At 52.6% G+C, this 26,592-nt stretch overlaps 1 protein-coding gene across 1 annotated transcript; it reads left to right on the forward strand.

Annotated features, from left to right (window-relative positions):
• Positions 1-727: 727 nt before the first annotated feature.
• On the forward strand, positions 728-24,174 carry MGAT3 (beta-1,4-mannosyl-glycoprotein 4-beta-N-acetylglucosaminyltransferase). Its single transcript, XM_075428721.1, has 2 exons — positions 728-796; positions 17,417-24,174. The coding sequence occupies exon 2, from the start codon at positions 17,418-17,420 to the stop codon at positions 18,924-18,926; it is 1,509 nt and encodes a 502-aa protein (XP_075284836.1). The 5' UTR covers positions 728-796; position 17,417; the 3' UTR covers positions 18,927-24,174.
• The last annotated feature ends 2,418 nt before the right edge of the window (positions 24,175-26,592 follow it).

Raw genomic sequence — 26,592 nt, forward strand, 5'->3', positions numbered from 1 at the left:
AAAGACGGGCCCGAGGAGGAAGAAGGCAGGGAAAAGTTGAATTAAGAAAAGGCAGCTTTTTTGCGGTCGGGGCGCGGGATCGGGAGTCAGCAGGCGCAGGTTTCTATTTCTGGCACCGCCGCACAACTTTCCGGGTGTCGCTGGGCACGGCGGCTCGCCCACCTCCACCTCGCCCATCTCCACCTCGCCCATCTCCACCTCGCCCACCACCACCTCGCCCACCTCCACCCCGCCGCCCCCCGCCGGGGCCCGCGGAGGGATGCCGCCCCGCCGGCGGAGGGGCCGGCCCGCCCGCAGGCCCGCCGAGCGTCCCCGCGGCTCTGCCTCCGCCCCGCGGCACCCCCGGGGGGGCACCCCCGGCCCCGCCGCTCGCCCCGCAGCCCGCTCCGCACAGCCCCCTCGGCCTCACCCGCCGGGCCCCCCCCCCTGCGCGGCGCGGGGAGGCGGGGGGCGGCGGGGCCGGGCCCCGGGGGGCGGGCGGCGGCGGCCCGGGGGAGGAGACAGGCGGGGAGGGCGGCACAAAAGGGGCTGCTGCAGCCCTGCCCGCCGCTGCCGGCGGGGCTCGGCTCCGCTCCGCATCGCACCGCGGCGCGCCGCATCCTTCCCCGCGGCCGGGAGGAGGTGCCGGGCCGCTCCGCCGAGGAGGAGGAAGGCGGCGGGGGGCTGCGGGCTCGCCTCGCCTCGCCTCGCCGCAGCCGGCGCCGAGCCATGCCGGGGGGCGGCGGGCGGGCCGGGGGCGAGCGGCAGCCTCGCCCCGCCGGGGGCCCGGCGGGCACCGACGCTGCGCCGGCCGGGGGTGAGTGAGCGGGCGGCGGGGCTGGGGGAGGTGGGGGGCAGCGGGACCCCCTTCTCGGTCCGTGTTCCCCCCCCTCCCGCCGCTGCCGCCACCTGCGAGTTGTGCTTGGGCCCGGGGCTGCGGCGTCATCCCCTGCGGGCGCTGCCCGAGCGACTTCCCCCGCCGAGCCCCCCTCTCCTCGCTCCTGATTTATCTACATTAATGTTATTTTTTTATTCTCCCCCCCCCCCCCCCCTTCCCCCCCTTAATCCCGGCATCCCCTGCTAAGAGCATCGGCGGTGGGGAGGAGGGAGGCGATGCTGCCAGCCCCCTGCCCGCCGATCCGGGCTCGCCGGGGATGGAGGGACCCTCCCGCCGGGCCGGGGCCCGTCTGCTGCCAGTCCCTGGCTTGGGAGGGGGGCACGGGCTGGGGATGCGCGCCAAGCCCGCAGCGAGCGAGGAGGAGTAACAGGAGTGTGTGCGTGGGAGGGAAAACATACATACAAATATATGCATGCGATCGTCATCAGACGTCCCCTCTCCTACTGCTCTGTCTCCACGTCGGGTTGCCAGAGTCGCCCTGTTTGGGTGCCCACGTCCCCTCGCAGCCAGCCCCAAGTTCTCCCTGCTTGTGCGGGGCTGTCGGGTTGTTGGTGGGCTGGAAATAGCTGTGTGTCCCGCTGCTGGAGTGGCGTGGGCTGGCGTAGCTCTGTCCTTGCGAGAGTTGTGCTCCCTGGGTGAGCGTGACAAGGGTGATGGGGAACGCGGCATCTGCTGCAGCTCTAGACTTGCTCAGACAGCTCAAGCAAGGGAGGGAGCGGGATGGAGCGAGGCTCCGCTCGGTGCCTCAGCCCATGGTTTTCCTCTGGGGATTTCTGCAGGCTGCGTTTCTGTGAGCTGTGCCTGGGTTGCTCGGGATCGCTGCCTGTTTCCCAGAGCCAAAGCTGGGGTCTCGCACCTCTCCCTTCCACCCTAGGGCAGAGCTTGGGTCAGGAGAGAGCCTGCCGTGTCCCCAGCACACCGTGTGGGTGCTAAGCACCTCCCCTCCCAGAGAATGGCCCTCCAGTTAACTCCAAATCCCTCCCCTGAGTGGGAAGTTCAAGCCTGTGAAAACACTCGGTGTCACCACTAACAAATATGACTTGAGTCACCAGGAAACCCCCAGCCCTGTGCAAACTCAATTTCAAATTCCTGCCTACTCCTGCCCCTGTCTCCCTCATCCTAGCAGGGTGTGAGTCAGCAGGAACTTTTGAGGCCCCCTTCCCAAAGGGTGGCTCCTGTGCTGTGTAAATACCACCTGCAGAAGTGGTGTTCAAGTCCAGCTGGAGCCTGTGGCTTAGGAGTTACTTGCGAGTCCCTATTGTTGAAGCCTGTTTGCCGCCAGCTCCTCTGGGAAGAGCTGAAATCAAGCAGGACCTGCCATCGCTGGACCCTCAGATAGTGGAGAGCCATCTCAGAGGGGAGGGAAAACCAGCAGGCTTTCCACCCTCCAGCTTCCACAGCCCCCTTTAAACACAGCCATAGTACCTGTGCTGGTTTTCTCAGCCTCAGTAGTAGGCTGGGAATGCATACTGGGGTGGGAGAAGAGCAGTCCTGTGAGCTATTCCCAGGGAGCCTCCAGCCTCCCTGTAGCAATATAAAGCAAGCTTTGAATGAAAGCCACTGCAAACTGCAGAAGAGGAGTGAAGCTGCGACTCTGCCACTGCATGTCGTAAAAGCCCCTCCAAGATTTATAGCCTCTGTACACCCTCGGGTGATTTTGCAGTAGTGGCAAGAAATCCACTGCAAGGTGTAACATTCCGTTCCTGCAAGGACTCTTGGTTACACCTGCGTAGTTTGTTTGTTATTGCCCTGGATATGGCAGTTATATCCTTAGGAGAGGGGAGGGATTTTTGGCTAGCTGCAGGTGAGTTTTCTTGCCCTGCTCCTAATGTGGTGGCCCAGCTGCTGCCTTTTGTGCTGGCACACCTTTGGTCTGAGGTGCTGCTGATGCTCGTCTCCATCGGAGGTGCCCAGAGTGTGGGGGACCGTTTCCAAACTGGGTTCAGGAGCTGAGCTGCTATCCGGCTCCCTGTAAATGCTTGTAAGGCTTTAAAAAGAAAGCTGCTTTTGTGGCACACAGGGTTGCCTTAGCAAGGAGGTCAAGAAGAGGAGGTGGAAAATATCGCATGTGTTTGCACGGATGTTAGCTTCAGGGGATGCTCACAACTGTAAACATGTATCTAGAGTACTTGTGCTTGGTATGAGGCAGGGATAGCTGCTCTGGAGGGTTGCTGGGGCTGCTCTGTAGCCACAGAGCCTGCTTAACCTAGGCCAGGCACATGGCAGCAAGCACAGATACACTCGGTGTGTTTGCCTGGGGACCATACCGGTGAAGTCTGAGTGCTGGTGCATTTATCGTAGGCCTTGTGTTTACCTTTCTCCTCCTCCTCCCACACGCAACTGGCTAAGTACGGTGTGACTTTGTGGCCTGCCAGGTTGGTGCAACGTGCTTATTGCGTGCCTTTAAGGGATGCTTGTGTGACAGATGTGGGTGGGTGTTTGCTGGGTGTGTGTAGCAGTGCACACGGGTCCTGCTGGTCACGCTTACCATGAAACACATGCACTTTGCAGTAGAGTTTATGCCTGTGGTAAATGTGGTGTGTATAAGCAGTCATGAGTAAAGCAGTTGTTCAGGACAGCGTGCGTAGGTGTTATTGTGCATGTTCAGTGTGTGAAGGACACCTTAGGACAGAAAGTTTCTCTCTCTGTCCCTCCCTTGCTTTGACCTGTCAGCAAGCAGAGATAAACTCTGTCTCACGGCAGGGTTTGTGGCCGAGCTTTCAGCCTGCTGCATCTGAGCTTCCTCCTGTCTTGAGAACAGCATCTTGAAGGTGCACCTGCCATCACAAATTGACATCTTCCCTCCCCCCCACCCCTGTGCTGGATTATAAAGGAATTTGGTGATGGATAGATGGAGCAAGTTGGGCCAGCATTCATTCCTAAAGGCTGATTAGGTTTTAGGTGGAGTTGGTGGCTCTAAAATGAGCCCTTTGTACATTGTTGGAATCTGTGACCCAATCAGTGGGACGTAGCTGGAGGAGGTGGTGCTAACGAAGGCTGGTACAACTGACAATAACTCCGGCAGAGAGGAAGGCGGAGGGGGTACTGACTGGCACAAGAGGCGTCTTAAGGTGACCGAAAGACGTGAAGGCACCTCAAAGGGCTGGTTCGTGTTATCAGCCCTGACTGTAGAGGTGTGGCTAGTTGTCCCCACCTGCATTTCTCTACTGTCAGCCATCAGTTCTGCACTGGTCAGGCTGTGTTGCATTTGTCCTGACGACTGGATGGCATCTTGTGGTACTGCAACAAAGTGTTACAGTGGGATCTGAAAGCTGGGGAAGGTAGACATGGGGCTACATCTGAGGAAAGCCCGCCTTTCCCTCTCCCAGATGTTGTTGGAAAGGTGGTGACGTATCTGCAGTGCACATGTGGACCATGCTGTCAGGTCAGCGCTGCAGGCTGGCCTTGAGGAGCCTTGGCAGAGCTGCGTGGTGGGAGCAAGCCTGGGATCGTGGGCAGCTGCAGGTCAGGTTTTGGGATGCTTAGTTAGGTGAGTGTGTTGCTAGGACTGGGCTGCGCGGGTCAGGGCTGTGCCCCAGCAGCAATGCTGTGTGGGGTGCCAGGACCAGGTGCTTGTCCCAGGGGCCAGGGCAGAGTGTAGGTCACAGAGCTGCTGAGTTCTTCCTTATCCTGTAGGAGGTGGGAAGAGTGCTGTGTGCTGGAGCAGCAGCACAGGCTGCACAAGAGCACTCTGTGCCTGCATCCTTGTTGAAATGGACATGGCTGCAGCTCTCAGGAAGGCAGAAACATTTCTTTACCTTCCTTTTCTGCCTTCTCTGCACTCCCTGCAGTGCAGACTCTTTACTTCCCTCAAGCTCCTCCTGAAGCACAACAGGTACCTCCTGCTCTTCAAACCTCTGAACACCTGGAACAGGGCGGGTGCATTTTTGTGCTTAGAAACTTGCCTGGTAGAGCTGACAAGGGTGAAAGGGAGTGCAGCACTGCACTCTGAGCTTTCATCAGGCAGGCTGAGCGAAGAAGCAGCACGAAGGGAACTGGCTGCCAGACAAAAAGCAAGGGCTTGTTCTTGAGCTGTGATTTAGGAAGTGGTTATTCCCTGCTTCGTGATAGCAGAAGTTACCTGAGCTGCTCGCTGTGGGGGCCTTGGCCCTTCATAATGAGATAACCCCTCCTGGTTGAATAGGCAGCTTGATAAGCTCAGTTAAGGTTCCCTGTTTCCCAGCTAGGGGAGTGCCTAGGCCTGTGTCTACGTGGGCTTTTTTTCAAAAAAATCAGCCGTGGCTGTGGAGCATGACCAAACTGAGCTCTGCCAGCAGTGTTTTTGAGCCTGTAGTATACAAGCTTCAAGCAGCAGGAGAGGTGGATGTGGCTGTGCAGAGGGGGACAGGCAGTGGGGGTAACTCCTCTTTCTGAGGATTGTCTGTCTCTTGCATTTTATGACAAGACTTCTCTCCAGGGGCTTCAAAGCAACCCATTAAGCTGCTTTTAATTAGGCAAGCCCCTTACCTGGAGTAGAAAAGTCTCTCCCATTTCCCACCTAGGGAAACTGAGGCATGGGGCAAGGCTGTGATGTGCCCAGTGGCCCAGGCAGGGGCTCAGCAGGAGAGCAGCGACTGACGGGCAACGCTTCCCGTACTTGCTTTGCCACTGGCTGTCTTGGAAGTCCCAGAGAACGGCCAGGTGCGGGTGCCGAGCCAGGGGTTATCGATAACTTTCTGGTCACTGCTTGGATCCTCCTGCCCTTTCAACTGCAGATACTGTCTCCTTCTTGATCTGCAGCCTAATCTATAATCCCAGCTCCCTGCTGCCTTTCCCTTGGAGTGCCGTTTTCCCCTCGGTGTGTAAATCCTCACAGGTTGGGCCACAGTTAGCGAGCAGAATCAGACTCTGTCATCTCTTTAAGGCTTTGGGGGTAATTTTTATCTCGGGATATTGCTGCATGTGTCTTGCATGATGCCAAAGCTGCAGCAAGCAGATTTGAAGCATACCGAAAGACTAATGCAAATTAGACCCGCTGCATAACGTCTTCAGCAACTGTGAAACCTGTGATCTAAACGCAGGTGTCTGCTACACTGACTTTATCTGCGTTAGGATCCCCTGTTTCGGCATACAGATGCTGGAACTGAACAAAAAGCAAGAGAAACAGCGTGGCAAAGAGAGATGAAAGGGAGTCTCTCTCCTAGATGCTGAGCCCTTTAAGAAAGAAGGGGAAGGTAAGCTAGAGCCCTGAGATTTTAAGCTGGTTGTGCTGAGGCTGAAGAGAGGGCTATGGTAGCGCTTTCAATTCCTCGTTCCTCTGGCACAAACACTGCTAGCTGGGCAGCAGGGAAGAGGAGGACCACGACGGAGGCCTGTGTGGACTGAGCATGTGGGGCACAGTCAGATCTCGGAGGCTGCTGGAGCTGGGAAAGGTAGGGCTTTGGAAGAAGGGTTTGCCTGCGCAGGGGCTGAGGGCGGGTGGTGCTGCTGTGTACGAGGCAGTCCTGTTTTCGTGGAGCTTGTAGTGCAAGGGCTGGCTCCGAGGCAGAGCAAAGGGCAGGGTGAATCTGGACAACAGCGCCCTGAAGTGATCAGCGTGAGCTGCACGCTGATGTTTAATGACCCCATTGCTGAGGGAAACCTCCGCGGCCCCGATATTCAGAGGCAGTATCTCTTGAAGGCGGAGTGGGGCAGAAAAGCAAACAGTCATTCTCTGCTTTCAGCTCAGCCTTCCCCGTATGTTATTTGTGCTTCATTTTTGTACGTTATTTTAGAAAAACTGCTCCTTCTTTACTGCCTCCAGAGTGTTTTCAGTTCCCTTTTCTCCTTCCCACCTGCCCCAGCAGTCCTCTCCTCCCCGCCTCGCTGTGCCAGTGCTGTCCAGCTGCAGCTCTCGCCAGCTAACCACAGTTGATGGAGGCAAGATGTACCAAGCAGCCGCGCTTGAAGGGGATGCGATTTGATGCTTTTTCTCCTGGGGCCACGTGAGGTCTCCAGAGAAGAGGTGGGTTAAAGAAATTGCTGTTTCCGCATCAGCCCTGTGTCCCCAAATACCTCCTGTCGCGCTGTTTGGTGCAGGCGTGACTGTTAGCAAGTGGCCGTTGTGCTCTCAGATACGTGCTATTGGCACAGAGCCTCCGTGGCCTTGAAATCCCTATCTAGCAGCAACTTATGGTGCAAGGGTTGACCACACCTGCTTTCAGCTTGGCCAGGGGGACGATGGGATTGCTTGTGCATAATTTAGCAGTCTCTTGAATTATTTATAGTGCAGTTGTGCTCTGGAACAGAGTCTTCTCACTTCCCATGAGCGCTGGGGGGGAGGGAAGGGAAGTTTGTCAGGCATCCAGAGTCTATCACTTAGCGGTGAGGAAGTGCTTTGGGTTTCCTTGCTGCCCATGTTTGTTTGCGTGTGCCTCTGGGCAGCAGAACTGCCCTGAAAATCCAGTTCTGGTTTCCTCATCACTCGAGTGTGTGGTACTGCAGAGCATCTCCGTAGCTTGGGACTGTGCAAGATGTTCCTGAGTTTGGAGCCTTGTCTTTGCAGTAAAGTGTGTCAAGCTGGAGACAGTAAATGTGGTGCTTGGATTTGGTCCCTGACTCAATTACAGTGCTGTGGATCTGGGACAGGGATCATTGGAACTGCTCTCTAAAATATTCAGATGCTTGACAGCATTTTTTTCTTTCGGAGGCCTATCTTGTCTTGCCAAAGTGGTTTTTTAACTTTGGCGTGATGACACGGTCTGTTGGACCTTACAAGAAATATCAGGACCTGAGGACCTGAAAGATCAGGTGGTTGAGCAGCAAGGTGTGCAGCTGAAATTCCCGTCATTTCTCAATGATTAAACCCTGAAGAGCAACCGGTTGAGGGCAGAGGGAGACCGGGGCAGTTTTTTACAGGCTCTTGCAGCAGAGGAGCATCGTGAAGATGAGCTGGGTGGGCTGAGCACCCACCACAGCTACGTGTGAGCTTAATGTCCTTTTTGGCCCTCTGCCTCACTCTGGCAGGTTGCTGTACCATGCGGATGGGCTGTCCTGCTCCTGCCCTCATTTTCCTGGTGACTTCAGCATGACTGTGGATCCACCCCTGCATTGCACATCCTTCTTGTTCACCGCCAGTTTTCATGGTGTGCTTACACATTAGTTTTGTCTTCCTCCCCTCCTTCCTTTCTGACCTGGCTGTGGCAGCTGACTTCTCAGAAACAGTTAGAGTTCAATATAAATGTTTGTGTTACTGAAGACCTGAGAGGGGAGGGAAAGGAACTTGGCCTGTAATCAAGTGACTGTGGCAGTAAACTGCTCTGTCTACTGTGCTGTTGAGCAGAAATGCTCAGCTTCCCTGTTTTTATCTGCACAGTGTTGGTTTGTGGCTTTTGCATTTTGCGAGGAGTTGGCCAGCCAATTGCCAGATGTCCCTTGGTCAAGCTGTGCTGTCCCACCTGGCACCAGCCTGGTTTTTGGGTTCTTCAGTCCGAAACAAAACCCATTCTTTCATCAAATGGTTTTGCTTCTTGTCAGGAATGTCGGCAGCTGGCTAAATGCAAAATTCCTCCTCATCCTTCTCAAGAAATAATGCAATCTGAGGGAAGGATGTGAAGACAAATGGTCCCAAAACCTGTGTGATGTCCAGGATGGCATTTGATTTTGCTGGCAAAGACTAGCTCGTTCTCTCTCTTTCCCCATAGACCTGCTCCTAGTCATTTCCGCTTGGTTTAATCTGGAGATCAGGGTACCGCTTTGCCTGGTGAAAGGGAATGTTTGTACAGAAGTAGTAAACATATTGTTGAGACCCAGGCCTGCTGCAATGCCTGTAAACAAGATCCAGCCGTCTGTGGGAGGCAGAGGAGAGATTTATTTGACCCTGAGTTAAGTGCATTAGGAGGCTTTTGATTTCATTCTGAGAAACTGCCCCTTTTCGTGGTACCATATGCCTGTTACCGGCATAGAGCCGTTACTGAAGATTTGATTCGTGTGGTTTTAATCCGAGGGGCTGTGATGCTGCAATCAGGAGGATTGCATAAGCAGGGGGGTGTCTCTGCAAGCCGGAGCCCGAGGTGCTCTGCAGAGCCCCCGAGCCCTTTGTGCACCTCGGAGGTGGGAGTCCGGGCGGATTTGCTTCTGCCTTGGGGCAAGGCATTGAGGAGCTCTCTGCCTATCAGCGCTTTCTTTCCGAAAATAATAACAAAGCAAAGTGGCAGCGGGGGATCCAGGCGGCACTGTGTCGAGGTCTTGCCTAAGTCTGGAAAGAGGAAGTGAAGAACAAAGGCAGAAGAGACAAATAAATAAGGGTCTGTTCTTGGTCCAAGAAAAATTCCCATGGGTTTGTGTAACATTCTCGGGAAGGCGCGACACTCCCAGGGCTGGAGTTGATTTTTGAGAAATAAAAGGAAAGGGGAAAGAGGTGAGAGAACAAGGTGGGGGGGGTCGGGGATGGGGAAGAGAGAAGGAGCTAGAGACACCCTAGAGAAACCTCGCAACATGGAGTCAGGTTTCTCCGGCTGGCCGTTCCCAGTGAAGAGGGGTTAATGCTCTGTGCATGGGATTGGCTGGGCACCAGACATTCAGAGTTAGAGGGGGATCCGGGGGCTGCCAAGCGGGACCCCTGTGGCCTGAAAGGAGGGGAGGAGGGGAAGGAAGAGGCTGGGAACGGTCTTCCAAACAGTAATAGATCGGCTACTGTGGGAAAGTGAGCGCACTGCCAAACCCCAAGTGGTTGGTGATGGATGGGGGAGGAAAGAAGGCGGCAATGGAGGGCCAGCTCTTCTCCGTGGCCGCTAGGATCTTGCTGCAGTTCCATGGCCTTTCTTTATTTATTGTCTTCCTGGGGTTTAATTACTCCCTTCCTCGATCCGTCTTGGAGCGCTTTTTTACTGGGGATGCATGAACAACTGCCACCCGCTCCAAAAATAGCTGGAGGCAACGTGGTTTCTGCCTGTCTGCGTGGGTCTCTGCACTCTACCCATCACCATGGCATCAAGTGCTTCTTGCCTCCTTCCTTCTTTAACTGCCTTGCTCCAGGCCCATGGGGCACCCACCCCACCTTCTTCTGGGCTGTTCAACCTGCATCTCCCTGTTGCTTGGGCAAGGAACTCCTGCTTTGCTTTGCACAGGGTTTGCGTGCGTGGTCTGACATGTGTCTGCCAAGTGCTCTTCACCCATGGGCCATCAGCTCCGAGAGTGATCTTAATGGCCTGTTTTGGTGCTGTTCTCAGGATTTGTGACTTGTAGTCCGCTTGCTTGGCATACACAGACTGCCTGCCAGGGTCTGCTCTGAAGGCGATTACCTGCTGCTGCTTCTTCCAGATCCTTCCTTGAGATGTGCTCCTTCCCTGATGCTGCTGGGAGGATTTAGCGAGCTCATGGCAGTTGAACATAGCTTAAAAAGTTCTGTAATCTTGAGTGTCTGAGAATGTATCAACATCATGCCACAGTTTTGGGGGGAAGTGAACAGGTGAAATAATTTAGAAAGTTTCTGCTGGTCAGCTGCTTGTTCCCATGTCTAGGCACTTTTCTTGAAGTTTATTTTTAACCCAATTAGATCAGCCGCTGATTTGGCTTGACAAAGCAGACTTTCATACGATTGACAACTTGAATTCATACAACTGACAACTGAGGGGTGGTGAGCTGTGAAGGTGGTGAGTGAAGGGAAAGAACCTATGAAACAGCCTGTGTTACTACACGCCTCACTTGAGGTCTCTGAAGGCATGATTTTTCTTTTATCCTTGGACAAAATAGTTGTGTCCTGTCCCTCTCTGCAAGATACTGAGACCAGCTGGGAGTTCTTGCATACAAGACAGAAGTTGCTTTTTCGTGTAGTTTTGTCCCTTTTTCTTTCCCTATTCCTCGCCTCATGATGGAGCATTCCTTCCCTGTAAGACACCAAAGTCAAGAAGCAAAAGAACTAGCCAACTCCATTTTGCACTGCTGTAACCATTGCACACTTCAAGCAGTGAGCAGCAACAGTACTGTATTTGACTGGGAGAAAGGACTCTTACATCCTTGGTGCGTGTGCGTACTGCAGAGTGCAATGAGCAATGCCTCAGTTCACCCCCTGATGACCTGAGAGACCTGATCTTGGAGCCAAGTGGTGATGCAACCTCCAGGGCCATCGCAGCAGTCTTCGTGGAACCAGATGTTTTGAGGAGACAGTAAGCAGGGTGGAGGAAGAGTCTTTCCAGGATATCAGGCATAAGTGAAGGAGAATAGGATAGAAGTGCTGCTTCTCCTTTAGCGGAAAGAGCGCTCAGACTAGTGGTGCTGAGAAATTAAAACTGGCTTCTGAGAGCGTCTGAAGGATCAGAGTGTGCTGAGGCATCTCTGGAACCATGGAAATTCCTATGGTAAGACTGGATTTAGCTGGAGAGAGGAGACTAGTTACAGGGGAGCCCAGTACAGCTGAATGATACTGAGAAGAATAGTTGATAGATTCCAATAGAGTTGGAAATCCAGCTTGAAGTTTCCTTTAGCATGCAGTACTGTACCCTTGTGATGTCCAAGTACTTCTTGGATAAAATTAAATTCGTGTCTCATAGGCCATTATTGGATTTCAGTAGAGTTTTCTAGTCTTCTCTGAGCAAATCTCTTTTAAACTGGGGGCTGGAAAATTATATAATTATGCTGCTATTAGTGTTATGGTAGTTATAGTAAGAACAGTCTGTTCGAGTGGAGGGTTTTATAATGGCCTCTGAAGGTGTTCAGATACTGGCTTCTGGAAGATCACTTTTGAGGCGAAATCCTGTCAACAAAGACCACTTCATCTCCAGGTCCTGTGTGCTCTGTATAGAGGGCTAAGTCTTGTCCCAAAGTGTACAGCTATCTTGCTGTGGCTGGAGATGTGGCATCTTTAAAATGACCAAGGCTTAGTCCACCGAAGAGCAGGACAAGAAACTTGAGAGAACAGTTGAAACAGCGAGAGCCCGTGGAAAGTCTAGAGTCCAAAGGTACTGTGCTTCCAGGAGCTGAAGAGGTCACAGTACTTGAAAAACTGGAGGCTTTGTATTGCATCCATCTTGGTTTCCGTATGCAGCAGATCGTAGCTACTGGCGTGGAGCACTTTGGTTTCCTACAAGAGCACATAAGAGATACCAGTTTTCTTTTCAACCACAGATGCTTCTGGTCAGTTGAGGCCTAGCAAGGCCTTGCACACAATCCTGAGGCTTGTGGTTGACGTGATGTACATCATGTGTCTGCCTTTAGTGAGAAGCGGAAGGCAATGCCTTGGTTTCTCAACTGTGCTCTCGCCCTTCCCTGGCCAACCTCATCTTAGCCTTGTGCAGATTCACCCTTTAGCTGTCTTTTTTACTCCATCCAGTTTTCTTCCTGGCATGATGACACCCGTTAATAGTGTGTGGATGGCAGCTCTGGAAGTGGATGCTATGGTGGCAGCCTGTTGAGAGTGGTTACCTTGTATCTCTGCTCACCTCCCTGTTGAAAGGGAGGGAAGATGCTTAGGACAAAGCCTGGCTCTCCCTTAGCCTGACCTTACTTGGAGAGTAATTGTACTGGATGGCTTGCTCCAGCTGGTTGTGTTGGCAGCAAGTCAGTGGCACCTTGTGGTCAGTTGCCTCGAAGCCGCAAAGGAAGCGCGTAGCATGAGGTATTGCTGTTTTGCATTAGCGCTGTGGGCAGCAGCTCTTGATGAAGGTCACGGAAGAATGTTATATTCCGTCCTTGAAACTTGAATGGAAGCCGATGTGGACCTGCCTGAGTTCAAACCACCTCGTACTGTGACTCTGCCAGAACGTCCTGTTGACATCCTCCTGGCTTGCAGTCCCTGAAAACACCACGGTGTCCTTCACATAAGGGAAATGCTGAGCCTTAGGTACCCTCTGGTACACCCTGCTTCTCTCCACTTTCCCTGCTGCCCCGCTTTGTAGGATAATCTTCTCTTCCTGTCCTGCTGTCCCTGAGCTAGTCACATTTCACTTGTAGACAAATAGTAGGTTTTGTAGTTTCTCCTTACTTCTGTGGGTGTTTGCAGGACAAAAGTAACTTGAGATTTGAGAGTGTTTTGAGGTACTGTGACCCTGATGCATGTTGTGATTCTTGTGCCCTGTGGATGGCAGGTAGACCTAGTACTTGAGAAGAGTGGAGCCTGTTCATTTGTCCCTTGCTGGAGCAGAGACACACAGTTTGGCCCTCTGGAGTGGGGGATGGAAGTCATGCTGGATTTAATCTACTGTGTGAAAGCAATTCTAATTTGAATTGTTGCTTTGATGAAGTGTCTGAGTGATGGGCAAATATGTTACTGCATGGGTGTTATGGAATAACTTTAGGCAGAGGAGATGAGCATCTCTGTCATGGGAAAAACAGAAGCTTCTACTCTGACTCGTCCTCCAGAGCAGCTTTGCTCCTGTAACCACAGGAGAGGTCTGGGGAGTCTTGAGTTCCATGCCCTAATGAGATGGAGTGCAGGGTATCGTGCATCCGGTGGCCTGTTGCATGGCCTCTTGCCAGTGTCCTCCAGAAGAGAAAATGAGGACTGGTGAAGTGCCGACTCAGTAGTGGTGCGTATCTCTTTCTCTCTGGTTCCTTGAAAAATCAGGATATGACTTCAGGATGGTATAAATCAACTGGTCACTTGATATAGTGGTAAAGTAAAACGGTAACAGGTGCCTGGGGATAACTTACATGCATACCACTTCTAGCTCTCCTTCTCTGAAAGCCCTTCCCCTGTGTGGTGGAGACATAACTTCAAGCAAGGAGGTATCAAAGGGATCCCTTACAAAAAGAAGCTTTCGGCTTGTCTTGCCGAGGCTGAATGTTGCTGAGGCGGTTTATAACTGTGTGTTCCCTAAAGAGCTTTGTCTTAATGGAGCTGACTGTCCATATTCCTTCTGGCTTTTTCTTCTACTTGAACATTAAAGCTTTTCTTGCCGTTGTTTTTAACCTGACAGCAACTTGATCACTCTCCCTGAGATCAAGTTGACTTTTTCCCCCCTCCTCACTCAAAATTGTCAGAAGGGAAATATCTTTTCTTGCTGTTTTCTGTGTTCGTCGTAACTGATGGCTGCTTTGTGACAGAGCAGCTGGGCTCTTTTATGACAAGCTGAGATGTCTGCCTGGTACCTCCTTTCTCGTTTCCACCACATCACATGTAAACGTTCTGGATGGGGAAGGTGGGTAATAACACCTTCCTCCCCTGCTGGCCTTTGTCTCCAATTAGCTACCACTCAAAGACACATCTTTCACTGCAGCGCTGATCAGAGGATATGGGAAGGGATATGTGACTGATGGTTTTTAGCATCTCAGCCCACCTGAGGGTGCAGGAGTGCTCTCCACTCCCCGGCAGAGGCATCTGTGGCATGTGAGAATGGAGGTAGTTCCCGGGGAAGAGGTTTTGAAGAGGACACAGCTTTCTTCTTTGCTCTCCTCATTTTAGGAGGGGATAGGAAAAGGGTTGATGTTCCTGCTCCCTAACAAAGGCAACTGAGCAGTGAAAATTGCCTCCTGGGACATGTCAGTAGCAAAACAGCAGAGGGTACTGCAGGGCCAGCTTGGTTTGGCAGAGCTGCAGGAGAGGGCTGTGCACACCAGCCCAACTCTCCCAGGCACAGGCTGTGGTAACAGGGAGGCAACGCAGCCATGCACAGGCTGAGTGTTGCCTGTGGGTGAAGAGCTGCAGAGCCGTGTGCTCAGCCTGACAGATACTGATGCATGCAAATGTCAAGTGAGGAAAATATGCTTTACTTCCTAAAGTACGTGTCCTGCTATGTTGACACGGCACACCACATTGCAGAAAAGTGAAGCGGTTTGAATGTCAGGAGTTATGACCTTTGATATGGGAGTTTCCCGCAGCATGCGGAGCGTCACAGCTGCCTGGGGAGAAGATGGAGATGTGCCTTGCGTGACTTCTTCAGGACCCATCCTCTGTCACAGTCTGGCCCAGAGGAAGCTGGCTGCCCTGCGTTTGTGTGTCCTCTAGGAGCTGGGGTGAAGCCAGCATTACCTGGCAGCCATTGAGATTGCCTTACTGGAGCAGGAGCAGGCCAGCCATTCACCTCGCCTGGGTTTCAGCATTTGAGAGTGCGACCTGATGTCTGGAGGTGATGCCTCGGAGAAAGTGCAGGATGCCTGACTGGAGAAAGCTATGTGAATTTACCAGTGAGGGACAACTTTCCCCTGACAGCCAGTTGCTGGTAATTAGTGTTTTCAGCTTCCTCATGCCCTTCTCTTCCCCATGCTTCAAGACAGAGCAAAAACTGGTGGCATGCAAGGAGAAGGCACCGGATACTTGTCTACCTTGTAAGTGATCTCGCTGTTCCAGCAAGACATTAATGGAGCCGTAAGAAAAGAAAAAGAAAAATACCCTGGACACAACAAGATGCTGTTGGGGGGCTTCTGCAGCCCCTTGTTTTGTCCCCGTGAAGAAAGCTTGACTGTAAGCCCTAAGGTAGTCCCTTATGGCTTTGAACAGGACAACATGCAGCCCCTCCGTGCCTGGGTCACCACAAAGATGGCTTGCCACCAGCTGGGGCACGGCCAGGCACCTGAGATTGGGCTGTGGAGCTGTGGCAGGTGGGTGCAGGAGGTAAGGGCCTGCGCTGCCCTGGCTGCCTGAGAAGAGCTGCCGTTTCCTCCTTCCCAGCCCCTGTGACGAGATGGCATCCTGGGGGTGCACAAAGCCGGGACTCTGCCCCTCCGCTGACCTGTGTCTTGCCAAAGTTTATCAAAACCCATAATAAACATTAACAAATAGGATCATGCTATCTCTTTTTTGTTGGTTTTTTTATTTATTTTTTCCTCCTTCCCTGGCTTGCAGTTCCCCCCTTCAGAGCTGGGCATGGGACATGTAGACACCTGAGTGAGGGGGATGGTGCTGGTGGACAATGGCTCTCAATGGCTCTCACTAAAAAGGCGACTGCAGAGTGTCCAGAAATGCTTGTTGCTGAGCCAGAAGTTAGAACCGCAGACAACCCTCTACCAAAGTCTGTATCGGAGCCATCTGTAGAGAGCCAGATATGTTGTCCTTTGGGCAGTCGCCATCTGTCTAAATGCTTTATGGCTTTTCACTTTGGTATTAAATTGTCTCCAAGTTAATCAGTAAACGTGCTTTGCTGTATTTTACTTAATACCCTCTGAAGCGGTGGGAGCAGGCTGGGTGCTTCTTCCCTCCACCCCCCGGGACACATGTGGGCTGTGAGGAACCCTGGCGTACCCCTGTGTGGGGCTGGGGTGGTGGGGCAGCTGGCCCATGCCCCCCAGGACGGGGGGCTGCCTCCTGCCAAGGCATCGCTGGCACCATGGCATGCTGGGCAGAGGGTTTGTGAGCCATGGTGCAGGGTGTGTGGTGCTTCTCAGGAACTTTGGCCCTTGGAAGGGGGATGGCGCCAAGGTATGGAGAGCGGCCATGGGGGAGTGTGCTGCAGAGGGGACACAGCGGTGCGTGGGGCTCTGCCGCTTTGCTGGCCACCACAAGGAGGGTTTCGTGCTCCAGGGAGGAGGGGACAGCCTCTACATTGCAAAGGGCTTTTGGATAACCTTGTTCCCCTGCCTACCTTTGCCCCAACCTTCCCTTCCCTAAACAGCAGAAGGTGAGCGCCTTTTCTCCTTTTCCTTGGCAAAGCATTGGGTGAGCTTCATTTTTTCTTCTTCTTTTTCTTTTTTTTTTCCTTTTTCTGGATTGTAGTCTTCAATCACTTCTCTACCTGACAGCAGCTCTGCGCTCCCTGCCTGGGCTAGAGGAGGGGAGGTGGTGTGGGGAGGGGATGAAGGCAATATTTCGTGTTGCCTAGAGGGAAGGGCTCCGCGCTGCCGGCTTCTTGCTGGCCTGACTTGGATCAATTGTGATGGTGCAGTATTACCAGTGGAGAAAGCTAGATGTTTATTTTAGCCACCTTGATCCAGATGCAAAAAAACCTCAGCACCTGGTCCACAGAAAACAAAAAGCAAAGAGCAGCCTTTGGAGATACAGTGGACTTGAGAAGGACGGGAGAATAGTAAAAGTGACAGAATCTTAATTTTTTTTTTTTCCTATTCCCCATGTGAACTTGGGTAGCATTTTATAGGAACAAGGGTGATTTTTAGGGCGTGTGTTGAGCAAACACTGAAAAAATCTGGGGAGTGTAGGTGTTTTCCTGGTTCTGGCTGCCTGGCTAATGATCTCAGTCCTTTAAAACTGCCTCTCTCACACCAGTCATGTTTCAGCCATGTACCCCCTACTGCCTCTCGTTCCTCCTGCTCTCTGCTCTCTCTTCCCCCAAACCTTTGGTGATGCCGGGCCTGAGGAGGCCGACATTCATTTTGTTTCCATCAATGAATAGGGACAAATCTGCCAAGTGCGGTGAGTTCACTGGATTGTGAGTTCTTGTTATTCTGGATTTCCCACGTTTCTACCCTGTTGCCGGTGCCTTCCTTGTCTGTGTGAGTTTAGGAGACTGTGACTGACCTAGAAGAGGTTCAGCTTGGTGTAACCCAGCTGAGGCAGAAGGCCCACTGAAGATGGCAGAGGGTGGGGGGAGCAGATCTTGGATTCAAGTCTCAAGATGCATGCTGAATTTAGACCAGCTTTCTGCCATCCCAGCCCGTGTTCCTACCAGTGGTAAATGTTTTGCACCTCAGTAGCTATTGAATGTGACTTTCTTTTTCGTGGCTTTTCCACAGGATGAAGATGAGACGCCATAAGCTCTTTCTGACTCTCTGCATGGCTGGCCTCTGCCTCATCTCCTTCTTGCACTTCCTCAAAGCCCTTTCCTATGTCACCTTCCCCCGGGAGCTGGCTTCGCTTAGTCCCAACCTTGTCTCCAGCTTCTTCTGGAACAATGCCCCCGTCACACCTCAGGCCAGTCCTGAGCCAGGGGGTGCAGAGTTTCTCCGCACGCCCCTGTACTCCCACTCCCCCTTGCTCCAGCCCCTGCCTCCCAGCAGAGCCAGCGAAGACCTGCACAAAGTCGAGTTTGTGCTGTCGGAAGACACAACAGAATACTTCGTCCGTACCAAAGCTGGCGGCGTTTGCTTTAAACCAGGCACCAAGGTGTTGGAGAAGGCGCCCACGGGAGGGCGGCCGGAGGAGCGAGTGGATGGTGCAGCCTCAGGGCGGCCGGCTCGTAAGCCGCTGAGCGCCGGCGGGACCAAGCGGCGCAAGTGGGTGGAGTGCGTGTGCTTGCCGGGTTGGCATGGCCCCAGCTGCGGGGTCCCCACGGTGGTCCAGTACTCCAACCTGCCCACCAAGGACCGCCTCGTGCCGCGGGAGATCCCCCGGCGGGTCATCAACGCTATCAACGTCAACCATGAGTTCGACCTGCTGGACGTCCGTTTCCACGAGCTGGGAGACGTGGTGGACGCCTTCGTGGTGTGCGAGTCGAACTTCACGGCCTATGGAGAGCCGCGGCCCCTCAAGTTCCGTGAGATGCTCCTCAACGGCTCCTTCGACTACATCCGCCACAAGGTGCTCTACGTCTTCTTGGACCACTTCCCCCCCGGTGGCCGCCAGGATGGCTGGATTGCTGACGATTACCTCCGCACCTTCCTCACCCGTGATGGCATCTCTCGCCTCCGCAACCTGCGCCCAGATGACGTCTTCATCATTGATGATGCCGATGAGATCCCAGCCCGTGATGGCGTGCTCTTCCTCAAGCTCTACGATGGCTGGACGGAGCCCTTCGCCTTTCACATGCGCAAGTCGCTCTATGGCTTCTTCTGGAAGCAACCAGGGACCTTGGAGGTGGTCTCGGGCTGCACCATGGGGATGCTCCAGGCTGTCTATGCTACCGATGGGATCCGTCTGCGACGCCGTGAGTACTACACCATGCCTGGCTTTCGGCAGTATGAGAACAGCACAGGACACATCCTGGTGCAGTGGTCGCTGGGCAGCCCCCTCCACTTTGCTGGCTGGCACTGCTCCTGGTGTTTCACCCCAGAGGGGATCTACTTCAAACTGGTGTCGGCCCAGAATGGGGACTTCCCCCGCTGGGGTGACTACGAGGATAAACGAGACCTCAATTATATCCGGGAGTTGATCCGGACTGGTGGCTGGTTCGATGGTACTACGCAAGAGTATCCCCCCGCCGACCCCAAGGAGCAAATGTATGCTCCCAAGTACCTGCTGAAGAACTACCAGCGGTTCCGCTACTTGTTGGAGAACCCCTACCGAAAAGCAGAGGGTGCTGGGTGAGGCCACGAGGGCTTGCGAGGGAAATCGGGACTTCACAACAAAGGGAAAGAGTCGGGTGTTTTTGTCTGTTCCGTTCTTCTTTTGTTTTCTTTGGTTCCGGGTGGGGTGTGCCATTTCCCCCGGGTCTCTTCCCTCCTTCCCTCCCTTCCTTCTCTTCTTCCCTTCATCCCAGAGTGATGCCTGGGGACATGGATTCCTCAGTCACCTGAAGGGAGGCCTGGGCAGGAGGAAGAGGAGGGATGTTGGGAATGTACTCTGGCAGTAGCATAAAGACTTTCCTGCGTCTCCCGCACCTCTCCTGCTGTCTGGAGAGAATCTCTGCAGCCAGATGGTGGATTTTCCTCCGGGGGAGGCTGGGAGGGTCTCATGGGGAGAGAGGGCAGCTGTTCCCATCCACCCTCGTCCTTTGTGGATTGGAGCAAGCACAGATGCGAGCCTGGGCTATTCAGTGAGCGTGTGAGTCAGCAGGCACAAACCGATGCGAGTGGTCACGTGTGCAGATGTGTTTGTCACAGGCATTTTTTGGATGAGTGAATGTGCAAAAGCATCTCGGTATGCGTTTATTTTTTTGTATACCTCTATATTCAAAGAATATTTTGGGCAAGGGAAGTCTGTTGTTTCCAAGGTGTTGTCCCCAAGAGCAGCCTCCTCCTGCAGCTTAATGTGTCTGTCCTGGGCTGTGTCTTGGCCTGATGCTCTACCAGTCCTGGAGCAGGCAGATGGGAAGCTGAGGAGAAAGCTGATTTTTTTTTTTTTTTTAAACTCCTTTTTCACCCCTGCCCCCACAACACTGCACTGGCTTGGCCCACAGAAGCTGAAGCATCTTTCCTGCAGTACATGCTTCTGTTGGGGCTGGGATAAACTGCAGGGGACTGAATCAGATGGTGGGAGTGTATGTTTACAAGTGCATGGTTTCCTATGTGCATGAATGCTAACATGCATGGTTTTGGTATGCACGTGGGCGTTCGTTACCAGTACGGGGGGGGAGGGGGACATAGTTGGGCTTTGGGTGCGTGTGCTTTCAGGAAATGGTGGGATCCAGAAGCTGCGATCTCTGTCTCGGCATGGGTGACTTTTTGGGGAATTCATAGGAGAGGGCCAGGGAGAGTGTTGGCTCTGCATAGCAGTGCTATGCTGTGGGGTAAAAGGGAGAGGAGAAAGGCAAAGCTCTGAGTCAGCAGTGGGTGTTGTGGCGAAACACAAAGCCTGTCAAGGCACGGGTTCCGTCTGTCTGCTCGTAGGGTGTGAGGGAGCTCATGGAGAAACGGGCCATGGGCGCACTCCCACTGGGACCAAAAGACTGTTTTGGGATCATCGTGCAATCCAGAGAGCACGTGCAGCTCACAGGTGCAGCCTGGGCCGTGCAGACAAGGCCATGCAGAGGAGAGGGGATCTAGGACAGGACACGACACTAATGGCACCTGGTTGGGCTGGTGTCTTCTCAGAGTTGGACAGTGATGGGTAGCCAGGATCGGGCCTGTTGTTGTATTGGATTGATTCAGCTGATTGAGGAAGCAGATCCACATCTCCAGCCGTACCACCCTTCCTTAGCAGATGGCTTGACCGGGTGCCCGGAGCTTGGGCTGTAGTGGGCAGAGGATGAAAAACATGATCAGCTTGCTCTGTTAGCCTTGCAGTGGAAAGACTGGCTCATGTTCCAAGCAGAGAAGTGAGGATCATACGGAGGAGGAGGAAAATATTGGCATAAGGAAGAGTGACCCTGACATCAGGCCAGCTGTGCTGAACCAGGAGGGTTTGCACTGCCATTAACTCACTCCATTAGTGCTCCATATTCCTGCGCTGTCCAGCCTGTTCCCACCACTGTGCCTCATTCCTATCTCTGTATCGCTCTCTTTTTCCTTCCTATTCCCCTCTCTAGAGAAGTGAAAAACATCAACAAAAATAACCTGATTGCCTAATAAGACTGAGACTGGAACAGAATGCAGATGAACGTCTTTTTCTGATCAAACTGAGACGGAGTTCATCTTAGCTCATTCAAAATCTTATGTGCCGTAATGCCTGCTTAGAAGAACCGAACGACCCTCTTTTTTTGTTATATTTTTGTTTTTTTAATCACTGTTCTCAATTCTGCTGTGTCTTCCCCCAGGTAGAAAAGCCCATTGGGAACTGAGTGGTAGGCAGAATGCTCTTTCCCCAAGGGAAGCTGCGGCTCTTCAAAGTCCAGACTTGTTGATGCAGCAGGAGGGAATCTTATCACAGTCACGGGGTCCCTGTGCCAAGCGGCTGCCTGGAGGTCTTGGGCATAGAGAGATTAGGGAGAAATGGGCGTCCGGCTGAGAAAGGAGCAGGATGAGAGCATAGCACTGAGGCTGCAGCACGAGGGGAACGTGTTTTCCACAGCGGCAGCCAGAGGAGAGCAGGTGTCAGCTCATGGGATTCAGTAGCAGAAAAGTGCGGAAGGAGGAAGCTGTTTTTCATTTTTACTCTTGGAAGGGAGCCCAAGACCTACTCTTAGACCTTTGGCTTTGCCTTATCTCGGTGACTACAACACAAGCCCAGTGCCAGGCCTTCCTGAAGACAGGAGAGAAAGAGAAGTCAGTCTTTGCGTGGGTGCTTTAGCAGCACCAGAGCCCCGTGAAGCAGGAGACAAAGTTCATGTGTGCTGGGGCTGCACCTTGTTATCTTCTACAGTGTGAGCAGCCTCTCCCCTGATACCAGCCCTTCCCGTGCGCAGGCATCCTTGGGGGATTTTAGTGCGCTGCAAGTCACATTTTCACCACTGAGGTATGGCCCTTGTCTCTTGGGAGTTTCAGATGAGGCCACAGCTGCAATATCTGGATCTCCTGTTCGTGAAGTACAGCCTGTTGCCTTCTCTCCCCTCTCCTCCATTATTTGCTCCATCATTCTCCACCTCTCGCTCTGAATTGCTTCTCCTCTCTGCTTTCTGGGGCAGGAGGAGAAGGTCCTGCTGGAATAGCAGCACTGGGGCTCTTCTGCAGGACTCAGGCCCTGTTCTCCTCCTGGACTTACTCAGTTCTTTATTCTTAGGAAATTAAATTCAAAACAGACTTCTGTTGTGGTGGGAGGAAGGGGCTTTACAGATGAAATGCATTCTTTTTTGTTTCTCAAGAATTGTTTAAACATTTTTTTGATTTAAGGCCAAACCAGTCAATGTTTTTGTCTAATTTGTCTGGCTAACCCTGTGTTTATTATCCTTAGGGAGCTAGAGTGCTTGTCATTAAAAATCTTCTTTCTTGTCCCTGGAGGGGATGGGGACTAGCAAGCTGACTTTTGCACATGGATTTCCCAAGGTGGTGGCTTGTGCTCTGTCCAGCCTTGCCCGTACTGCTGCACCGGGACCTCCACGGCCGGCGCGCAGGGGAACAGCCACCCTCCCAGGCAACCGCTACAAGAGGGAACCCAAAAGCACGTGGGTGTGTGGGGTGGTGAGAGAGGCAAAGGGGGAAGCAGGTTTGTATCAGATCCTCATTTCCCAACGCTCCGACTCTCTCCAAGGTGTGCGTTGAGGCTCCTTAATCTTATCTGGACCAGGTGGTGAGGTCTGAGAAGAGAAGGACTGAAAAGCCCCGTCCTGTCCTTGGGCTGGAGCTGGGTTCAGACCGCTGGAGCCTGATGTCTGTTGGCTGTTGAGCCATAAACAGCAAAGCCACATGCCCACTGCCTCTCTGGGAGCAAAGCTGTCCAGCTTTGTCCCAGGAGGGAAGGAAAGCATCTCCAGCCTTTCCTTGCAGCCCTCCTCAGCTCTGTGCTTCTGCATCAAAACCTTTCCACCTTCAAATTAATTGGTGTGAAGGAGCGCCAGGTAGTAGGTGAAGCAGTCTGTGGCATCCCCAAGCCTCACTCTTCTCTTTCTGTCTGCCGATCTATGTTCTTGCCTTTCTTTGTGCTTCCTACATAAAAAAGGGATTCTGTGCACATGCATGGCTTTAGAGTGGGGAACTCATCTTCCTCCTTCACCCCAAGCAAAGGGAAGGATGTGGGCTTTGGTGGACCTGCAGCAGGTGAGCTTGATAAAGCAGAGGGAACAGGGCAGGTCAGCTGTCTTTGCCCCTCCAGAGGACTGGGGGTAATGCCCTACCCAAGTGACGGACAGAAAAGATGGGGTGGTTTTGTGCCTGTGTGGTTGGTATGAAGGACGACACGCTGAAGTCCACTCTTGCTGTTGCTTTCTCTGATCCCTGTGTCCTGCTGAGGTGTTTGCTGTCGTGCAGCTCAGGCCAGCCTGCTCTTCGTGTCTCTGTGGTCTCTGTGTGGGTAAAAGGGGACCTTGTGGCCTGCAGGTAGCATATGAGTTGGGATGGAGTGAGAGTGTCAGAGCGGAACAGGTATTTGCTCCCCTCCACCCCCCTCGGTGTATCCTTGTGGGGGATGGTAGTGTCTTTTCCCCTCCTGAACATCCCCTGGGCTCTGTCCCTGTCTCCCAGCTCCTGCCAGCAATCTCCGTGGCTGCTATGCCTCTGCACTGTGAAGACACGTGTCCAGGGTCACCCCTGGTCCGATTAGTGAATGCTGGTGGCGAGGAGGGAAGGGATGGCTTGTCCTGGCTTCACAGACCTCAAACCTTGGTGAGAAAGGAGGGAAGCGAGTGGGAGAACGGATCCCGAATTCCTCCATCGTTGTGTTCTCCCCGGCCTCTCCAAAAAACATCCCTTCTGATTTCTGAGATGTTGGACAAACTTGCTGTGATTATGGGAACAGAGGGGGAGCTGGAGGTAAGGGGGTGGCAGGAGGGGCTCGGATCCAGCACCAAGAAAGGAGAGCTGTTTCTAATGCAATACACTGACATTTAAAGCTTTGGGGACTACAGATAATGGCTTAAGAAGGGACCTGAAGTACTCTGAGACTAAGGATTCAAACCACTGTTTTTTTGCTTCCTGTGTGGATGATGATGCAGTATCATCCTGGCAGTGGTCCAGCAGCGCTTCCGAGCCTGGAGTCCACCTGGACCTACTGGTGGTGGTGTTGCCCCTGGGGTGACCCCAGCACACCCTGCTTTGGCAAAAGAAGGCATGGACTTGCCAAAAATAAAATAAAAGAAGAAAAAAAAAGAGTGTCTGCAAAGCTCCTTTCCACTCTGTAATTTATAAACAGCAAGTAATAATGAACTTTTTGTAAGGATAAATCAAATGTACATTCTGAAATCATTTTCTCTGTAAATGGTTGGATTTCATTTCACCCTTAAAGGGATGCTTAAAAGGAGGAGATAATAATAAAAATAAAAAAAATTTACAAAGTATGAAAGGAAACCAAGGCATGTGTGTGGCAGCTTTTATTTCTCATCGCCTGGCAGAGGGGCTGCTGGAAAATGGAGTGAGGGAAGTTGCTGCTTCCCACCTTGGCAGGACTGTGTTCCCGAGGGGGGAGATCGAGGGGGAACCTGGCTGTTTTGGGGAATGATTCCTGATTCTGTGGGCCCAGGTCAGACCTAATCTTCTGCATGTTAGGTGAGTATGAGCACGTACAGGCACACGAGCAGGGATCGGTGGCTGCCAAGCAGTTCTTGGAAGAGCTGGTGGATGTAGCAACCAGCACCACCGCTCACGAAATTGTCCCTTGCCACCATCTTCCCTCCCTTGGATGCATCCACTTTTTCACGTAAAGCCGTGGAAACCCTGGAGCCCCCAAATGAAACGTCTCCCTGGTAGCTGACTTTCGTCGCGCTGTGTGAGAGAACGTGACCTCCTTGTTTTAGCTTATTTTTAAACCCTCTCATGTAATTTTGGCTGTTCCCATTACTTGGTATCAAAGCCTGGTCTTGCTCTGAATGCTCCCAAGCATCTGGCCTCAGCAGTGCCTTTGGCAAGGGCCTTTCGCAAGCTCATGTGCCATCTACAGCTATTTCCCTTTTTACCTTTTCAAGTGTCTTGTGCTTCAGGTTGATTTCTGGTCCCATTTAGAGACAGTGACTGTAAACATCATAGGTTAATTTCCTTATAATCATTAGATCTGACACGTTCCCTTTCTTTCCCTCTTCCACATCAGTCTGATGTTTTCAATTCTCCCCTTGTGGAAGGGTGTCCATCAAACTAGAGGCTTGCGTTGTCCATCGCTAATGCCTTTCTGCTGTCTCTGTCTCTGGAACAAAGGGCCTGGAATAAACATGCCACTCAAAATTAACAATTAAAATCTTCCATTAAGAATTTTCAGCATTCTGAGTGATTGCTGTAATTTTGTGCCTGAATAGGGGATATTCTAAAAATAAATGATTGCCAGAATGCCTGAACTTTCAATTTTTCATGAGGGGAAGAAAAGTATATAAGCTTAGTCCAATAGCGATTTAGCGAGACAGTTTAAGAAATGAGAGCTGACTAGGTCAAAGATTCTCCCATGTGGTTTTCTTGCATCCAGCACAAAATATTTTACTGACATTTATATTATTTCAAGAACTAATGTAAATGGCATTTCTTCAGTTCCTTAGGAGGTTTCAGAAGAAGGCATTGGCAGACCCTAGGTCCTTTTTCCCCAGAAAGATCAAGATTCTGCTGCAGGAGCTCAAAGCACCTCTGTGAGCGAGGGGTTGACTCTTCCACAAACCAGTCCACAGTGGAGACCCTTGTTTGCAGGAGCAGTGCTGACAGTTACCCGAGCGCGGGGGGCACATGGCCGCCCCACCATGAGCCTTGTACACCATCTCAGAGGGTCCTTCAAGACATCAAAAGGGATCTGGGTAGCCACAGCGTGCAGCCTGGACATGGATATGGGGCCGTAAGCACCATATCCCCAGCACAAGAAGGACATGGAGTTGTTGGAGCAGGTCCAGAGGAGGGCCACAAAGATGATCCAAGGGCTGGAGCACCTCTCCTATGAGGAAAGGCTGAGAGAGTTGGGGCTGTTCAGCTTGGACAAGAGAACACTGCGGGGAGACCTTAGAGCAGCCTTTCAGTACCTGAAGGGCCCTACAGGAAAGATGGGGAAAATATTTTCAGCAGGACTTGTTGCGATAGCACAAGGAGTAATGGCTTTAAACTAAGGGAGGGCAGATTTAGACTAGATATAAGGAAGAAATTTTTTACCATAAGCGTGGTGAAACACTGGAACGGGTTGCCCAGAGAGGTAGTGGAGGCCCCATCCCTGAAAACATTCAAGGCCAGGTTGGACGGGGCTCTGAGCAGCCTGATCCAGTTGAAGATGTCCCTGCTCACTACAGGGTGCTTGGGCTAGATGACCTCTAAAGGTCCCTTCCAACCCAAAGCATTCTATGGTTCTCTGATTCTGTATCGAAGCAGGAACGTGGAGCCATCCGATGCCAGGTAAAGCCCATGTGCTTCGCAGAGTTTGAGCACCCCAGCAGGCGTTGTGTGGGGAGATGCACCATGGAGGGGCTCTGGCATAAGCTGTCTGGAAATGAGCCATTTCCCCCCAGGTCTCGCTGTGTGTCGGGGATGCCCAGTGCTCACCACGGGTGCCGTGCAACACTGCTCAAAAGGGACTGGGGCTGCGGCAGACCCTCCGTCTCTGGCTCGTGGAAGGGCTGGCTCCGGCTGATTCCCGATCGATGCCTGCATCAGATTTGCTGATCAGGGGACGGACATGCTGTTTCCGAACACCAGGGTGCTTGGAAACAGAGTGACTTCGATATAAACTTACAGCACCATTTAGAAAGCTGGAAAGGGGATACCAAGGGCCTGGCTTGCTGGCTGTTTGCTTTGTTGCTCGGATACATTGGTTCCCTGTGTAAGGGCAC

This window comes from Opisthocomus hoazin, chromosome 8 (assembly GCF_030867145.1).
Source record: "Opisthocomus hoazin isolate bOpiHoa1 chromosome 8, bOpiHoa1.hap1, whole genome shotgun sequence".
Lineage (NCBI taxonomy): Eukaryota > Metazoa > Chordata > Aves > Opisthocomiformes > Opisthocomidae > Opisthocomus > Opisthocomus hoazin.

Excerpts from the sequence above, each read along its gene's own strand:
- MGAT3 (XM_075428721.1), top strand. The coding sequence starts at position 17,418 with ATGAAGATGAGACGCCATAAGCTCTTTCTGACTCTCTGCATGGCTGGC.